We start from the raw sequence: 6,852 nt of genomic DNA, 5'->3' as shown, positions 1-6,852 counted from the left end.
AGAAGTGCCAGACCCTCAGCCAAGCCACTGGAGGAGTCCCCGCAGGCCCTACAGAAGCTGCAGGGCCCTGACTGGGGGCACGTCTGCACCAGCTACTTGGCTCGCAGCCTCCCCCAGGGCCCTTCCCTCCGGCGGGACACCCAGCCCAGGCTGCTCCCCGCCCCGCTGGGCTCCGCATGGGGCCGCTCTTGCGGGCCGGGAGGTAGCGGGACCACGCCCTGGGGCAGGGCAGCGGGAAACGCCGCCAATCAACCAACACCATGATTCATGAGCCTCCGGAATCCGCCGCAGAGACAGCCGCCCAGAGCGGAAATGACGCAACGGACTAGGAACTCAACTTATTTCCGCTTCTGAACGGGGAGCATCGTCCACTGTCAAAAAACATTACTTCAGCCCTTACTTCCGGCCTGGAGTCCCCCCTTCGCCGACCTCGTTCACTACTTCCGGCAGGAAAATCTCAGCTCCTCCCCAAAGGTTGCGGCTCGTTCTGATTTGCAGGAGGTGATTCCCGCCCTTCCGCGGTTGCCGCTACTGCCGGTCCCGTGCGGTGCGGGCGCTGCCCACGATTAGCACTTCCGGTTTGTAAATCCATTCATTCATTTCCGCCTGCACTGCAACCGTGCCTGTTTATGACGTCAGTTCCGTCCTTCCTAGACCCCCCGGACGTGCCCAAACACGCCCCGCCTCTTGAACCGGAAGTGATTTTCCGCACTCCTTTCCGGTGAGGAGGTTGATGCCGCCGCTGGAGCTGGGGTCGGGGTCGCAGCTGGGGGGTGGTGTCCGGTAATCAGTGGTGGGCGAGACAAAGAGAGACCCGGGGCAATGGTACTTCCGGGGTAGAATGACCCGGAAGCGGAAGCGGGGAGGCTTGATTGGGTGTCGGTGCAGAGTGCCGTCAGTCTCTGGGCTCCGACGCGCGGGGATTGAGATTCCGGACAGGGTTGGCCCCTCCCTCGGGCTCGGTGCCTTCCGTGTGTGCGGGGAGCGGGCTGGGGGCTCCCCCTGGGGCGGACACTCCCCGCGTGGGCGGGGCTGCCCCCGGCTCCCTGTGGGATGTGTGCGCGCGGGGGGGTCCCCGTTTCCCTGTGGCCGGGCCCCCGCGCTGGCTGAGGGGCGCGTCTCTCTGCTCCCCCCAGCCCCGCCATGCAGGCCCCCGAGCCCTGGTTTCGCCAGCGCGTCTAGTAACGCTGGTAGTTTGTTCGCAGAAACAGCCCTGGAAGGAGGAGAAATGCAAGAGAAGGGAGAGTGGTAAGAAACTTCCAGGAAAATCCGGGCAGCTGCGGGCGTGACTCAGTACTTGCTGTCCCCTCCCTGCCCCAGTTCTGTAGGGTGGCCCTGGCGCCCAGCTCTGGGATCTTGGGCCTTTCTTCTTCTGGGAATTAGTTCCTGTCCAGGGACTGACTTGTTCAAAGGGTTGGGGAATAAGCTATAGGCTGCTTCATCTCTAGGGCATCAGGTCCTGTCTAACTTCAAGGTATGGGGGAGGGACCTCTAGTGTACTAGTAGGGCTGGTTGGGGAAGGGGAATCCAGGTCTTTTTTCTCCAGTATAGTTAAGTTATTGATGGCATGGAACCAAATATGGCTTTTCAAATTGTTACACAGAGTTCCTTAATTCTTCTTTCTCAGAGCTCTGTGACGATGCTTTTGCATCTCATCAAATACCCTGTGCTCAATGTGTGTTCTTCAGCATGAATTGTTTCCAGCATCACTTGGGCCTAAAACTTCCCCACAATGAAATCAGATCTTGTACAGATATAATGGTTACCAGTCTCAAGTATCATCCTCAGAGTTTTTTTTTTTATTATTATTATTATTATAAAGTTGAAAACGGAACATCACAATAAATAAATTAACTGTGTGAAAGTAAGGAAAATTGCATTTAAAGCCTACTTTCTCTATTCTTGCATCTTTAGCCTTAATTATACCCCCTTTTACACACCACTTCTTCACTCTAAGTCCTTGCTACACTTTTCATGTATATGCCAGTGATTCAATGCAGCAACTCCGTGAAATGTAAGCCCGGCCTTTGAAATATGTGAATCAGTGAGAACCATAGTGGTGATACCTTGTCCCTCATGATAAGCAGTAATTGAATTCTCTTGTTTAATTGTTTGTTCGGTGCATGTAAATTTGGCCTGTACATGGAAGGTATTGTTTCTGGTTTATATCAGGAGGGTACGTTGACATCTGTCTGATACTAGACTGGTGAATGGGAAGAAGGTCCCATCTGTGGCCTGTTTGTGGAAGCTGAGATGATGAAGGCACTTCAGTGGGAACATGCTGTGGTACAGGGTTGAAGCTCCATCCCGTATGTGATAGTGATAGAGCAATTGGAAAGGTTACATGCTCTGGTAAAGTAAGTGTAAGCTGTGTTAAGGGGGTGGGATGTTGAATAGGGATTCATATTTCCAAAAGGGTTATTAGACTACAGTGGGTGGCTAGCTATGGGTAGGAGGAGAGAAGTCTGTTGGAGGAACTTTATCTTTAAATGTCCTCACTTTGAAGGTTTGGCATGCCGCTGAAATTGCATGAAATCGTCTGTTGTGACAACTTTGTCAAGCTTTCATCTTTTAAACTGAATTTTTCCAAACCTGATCTCTCCCATATGTGAAGGGTTTTGGGGGGTTAGCCATTTTTGAGAACCAATACAGTGGAAAATATACTTTTGCCTTTATAAATAAAATTGTGACTATATAATGACTCTAATAATGGACTAGTTGGGGGTAGGAAGTTACTGATTGTTTCCATCAACACTGGTTTCAATTTGAGTTTGAAAACTGAATTTCTTTTAACTATCTTCCAATTTTCTAAGTGGAAGAAGGCTGTATGTTATGTTTGTGTGTGTGTGTGGAAAAATCAGGATTTTACTTAATGTTATGAGCCCTTGTCTTCTACACCTAAAACATTACCGGTGAAATGCTGGAAATCTGGCACTACCGTCAGCTTTGTTTGCATAGTGCAGAAAAACCTCAATATTGTGTTGTACGAACCCAATTTCATTTTGGTTTTAAGATTCTATCTGGGCAAATAGTGAAGGTACTTAAATCTTGTGGGGTTTTTTAAAATGCCTTGGGAAACTATAGAAATGCCATAGGAAGTGCTCAGAAGTCACAAAAATGCATTAATTGCCCCCTCATGTACTTGCATTATGATTAGGTTCTGTCATATAATTAGACTCTAATGTACACAGGCCCCTGCTTCAGCCAGTGCATGCGCTGAGTTGTGTTAAAGAAATGAAGATGAGATGGCTTCTGTAGCTCCCTCATGTTCTGGACCAGGTTATGATTGATTGAATTACTTCGGATTTACACTATTGTCAATCAAAGTCTATTAATTAACAGTGAATTTATATTGGAGTAGCTAAGAACAAAATTTGGCCTTTAAGTATACTAGTTGGACAGTAGGTAGTGAATGAGGCAAGGGTGGGTTCACTAAACAGAAAGGAAGTAATTCATTTAAAAAAATTACAAGTAATTGGGTTTATTTAAAATTCTTTGATTTTTGGCTGATATATAGGAATTGTAGTGTGTACAGTGTTCATCTTCATTTTGGTTTTATTACACTTTTAAAAAATGTCTTATGTCTACATTATTCATTGCACACTGCTCAGCAACCTGTCTACTGAATGGGATGGGGCCTAAAGAAAAATAATATATGGTCATGTAATTAAAGACTATTTCATAACTGATGTAGAAATGTAGCAAGTTGAGGCTGCACAAATAACCTTACCCTAGGCACTTTCTAACTATGAGCACCTCACTTTTCAAACTTAATGTTACCCAAATGTAGTTTTTATTGAATGGAATTTAATTATCTCTTTCAACGTATATTTGAGTGAATAGTCTAAGCCTTCATGCTACAGTTTTTGTATATGAATGTCCTTAGTTTTTAAATAGCCATTTAATGCCAGCTGAGCATATTATCTCAGGGAGTGGATTTTGTCTCTTCCAGTTGCTGTGCTCATAGAGGTGAAGCTCCTCCAGTCTGAAGAGGACTGCCATTTGGTCTCTGGCCTGGTCTACACTGATTTAAGTGTAGACCAGACCAGAGACCAAAAGCATTTCTATAGTTTCCCAAGGCAGTATAGCTACATTGGTCAAGGGTGTGAAAAATCCATACCCCTGACAGACATAGCTAAGCTTACCTAACCCTCAGTGAAGATGCAGTTCTGGCAGTGGAAGAATGTTTCTGTTGACATAGCTACCATTGTTAGGGGAGGTTGTGTTCCTACACCAATGGAAAACCCCTTTCTGTTAATGTAATCTGCATTTACACTACGGGGGTTATGCTGGCATAGCTGTGCTGAGGTAGCTAGGACGCTATAGTCTCTGCAGTGTAGACATAGCCTCAGGTTGGCTTGAGAGCTGGGGTTGGGCAGCAGTGACTTGAGGGGTGGTATTGGTAGTATATGATTGTGTGCCCAAAACATGGCTGAAGGATGGTACTAAAAGGGGGGGTGGCATAGTGAGTCACTCCTTCATCCCTTTTGGAAGGAGGGGAATGTGGAAATCAGGACTCCTGGGTTCTCTTCCCAAGGGAGGGTAGCGGAGTCTGCTTGGACTCAGGATCCTGAGGTTCTGTTTTAGGCTTTCCCATGGGAGTGGGGTCCAGTGGATTAGAGCAGAAGGAAACAGGAAATTGGGAGTCCTGGATTTTATCTCTTGATCATCTGTTGTCTCACTATGTTATCTTGGGCTAGTCTGTTTCCCTCTCTCTCTTTCCCCCTATATAACACTATACTAACATTCTTCTGCTATCTGCGGATGTGGGGCAGTTAGTGCCTGACGTTATGTTAGGATGGGGGGGCGGGTCTAGGCAGGATCTGGAATTCACAATATTTGGGGGTTGGATTATATGCAATATTGTGAGAATTTGTTTCCACCTGTGAGGGTCATGGCTGCAGAAGCAAAACCCACCCACCCCTTCCCCACAGGGGAAATTAGTCATCTTTAGGGTGGGAGAACTGTAAGTTTGAAGCTTCAGTCAGGAGGTAATTGAGAGGACCCGAGTCCTGGGTGAGTAGTGAGCAGCAGCCTCTTTTCCTTGCTGGTGGAGAGGGTCTTGGCAGAAAGATCAGCAGAGGGGCTGCGTTGCTTAGTATAAAAAGGGAGATCCCACAGGGGTTACTGTATTAGGCTGAGCCAGTTCCTTATGGCAGTCTCTCTGGGTTTTTAATGTTTTCCTTGTGCATGTGTTTCTCTTTCCCTTTCCTTGTCTTTCCCCCTCTGCCCAGCTAGGATGGAAGAATCTCATTTCAACTCCTCCCCGTACTTCTGGCCAGCAGCGCCCACAGTCTCGGGACAGGTAAGAGCCTCTGTCTTCCAGCATGGTCTGTTTGGTTCTGCTCCCTGTTGGGACCAGAGTGCTCCTGACCCGATTCCTACAGTGCCTACTGCTGGGAGGTGTCAGTTCTGGGGTATTCTAAAAGAACTCTTTCACACACATGTAGATCGAGAATACCATGTTCATTAACAAGATGAAGGAGCAGCTATTGCCCCCAGAAAAGGGCTGCAGCCTTGCTCCCCCCCACTACCCTACCCTGCTGACGGTACCCACCTCTGTGGCCCTACCCACTGGCATCTCCATGGATTCAGACACCAAGTCGGAGCAGCTGACCCCACACAGCCAAGCCCCCGTGACCCAGAACATCACCGTGGTCCCAGTGCAGTCTGCCGGGCTCATGACAGCAGGTAGGGGGCACCATGGGGTTGTGAAAGAATAGAATGGTAATCTCAGCATCTGGAGGGAATGAAGTGCGTAGGGTTCTGGATGTTTTCCTTTTGGGGCTGTAGGTTGATTCAGGTCTTGGATAGTAGATGGCATGGGGGGTTCTGGACATACCTCTCTTCATTGTGCCCAGTGTACTTCTGGTGTTTCTCTTCTCCAGGTGTTGCTGAGCATTTGACTTCCAGTATCGGACAGTGGGATGGAATAGGGAGGATTGCTACTGTTCCGTGTGGATCGGGGTTAAAAATGGATTTTGAGGCCCCACTTCATTGGGGTGGGGGATCTGAAACATGAATGGACCCGGCCCCTGATATCTGGAGGGGCTGATATCTGATCTCTTTCCCCTTTCTTTTCCTGCAGGTCCTGGCCTGGTGATCACCTCCCACTCGGGTTCCCTGGTGACCACAGCCTCCTCTGCCCAAACCTTCCCCATCTCAGCCCCAATGATTGTCTCTGCGCTACCCCCTGGCTCCCAGGCTGCCCTCCAGGTGGTGCCTGACCTGTCGAAGAAGGTGATAACCTCTCTCTCTGAAGGTGGGGGTGGGGGAGTTGCCCCTAAACCTCCCCGGGGCCGGAAGAAGAAGCGACTGCAGGAGTCGGGGCTGCCAGAGATGAGCGATCCCTTTGTGCTGTCAAACGAGGATGATGAGGACCAGCACAAGGATGGCAAGACGTACAGGTGGGGAGTGGGACTCAACCATGGCTGTTTCACTGTGCGGGTGGGGGAAGCGGTTACTTGGGGAAGAGGAGGTTTGTGCTTTCTCCCTGGGAAGTCCCAGTGTGCAGATACTTTCAGCTGCAGAAAGAGTTGATTTCATCTTTTCTCTTTTAACAAATCAGGCAAATTAAAAAATGCAAGTCAGTCTGATTTTAAGGATTGCTGCAGTGTCAGGAAGTTGAGATTGAAAATTGTCATTTGACAGCAATGCTTCTGGAGCAGCTGGTTAACAAGAGTCTAATTAGTTTAAATCTCACCAATAATGTCACTGCTCTGTAGTGTGTCGGCGGTACTGCAGGGTGTAGTACCACTTGCTGCAACTAGGAGCTGTAGTACACCTGCTTGTCACTGGGGTGGGACTCTTGCCTCTGCGGTACATAGACGCCAGACAGCAGAGGAAGGAGGC

General features: G+C 48.6%; 1 protein-coding gene across 9 annotated transcripts in view; it reads left to right on the top strand.

Moving 5' to 3' along the window:
• The first annotated feature begins 710 nt into the window (after positions 1–710).
• Positions 711–6,852, top strand: part of ZNF384 (zinc finger protein 384) — a 30,705-nt gene continuing 24,563 nt past the window's right edge. For 4 of the 9 annotated variants that reach the window (XM_073311372.2, XM_073311359.2, XM_073311415.2 and 1 more), the window contains exons 1-4: positions 832–1,248; positions 5,239–5,305; positions 5,451–5,691; positions 6,089–6,407. In XM_073311372.2, coding sequence (XP_073167473.1) covers positions 842–1,248; positions 5,239–5,305; positions 5,451–5,691; positions 6,089–6,407 — 1,034 coding nt within the window. In that variant the 5' untranslated portion in view covers positions 832–841. The other 5 variants (XM_073311391.2, XM_073311397.2, XM_073311384.2 and 2 more) reach the window with 5 other exon arrangements.

Source organism: Lepidochelys kempii, chromosome 1, assembly GCF_965140285.1.
Source record: "Lepidochelys kempii isolate rLepKem1 chromosome 1, rLepKem1.hap1, whole genome shotgun sequence".
Classification (NCBI taxonomy): Eukaryota; Metazoa; Chordata; order Testudines; family Cheloniidae; genus Lepidochelys; species Lepidochelys kempii.
The sequence above is the reverse complement of the archived record's forward strand: the minus strand, read 5'-3'. Positions and strand labels throughout refer to the sequence as shown.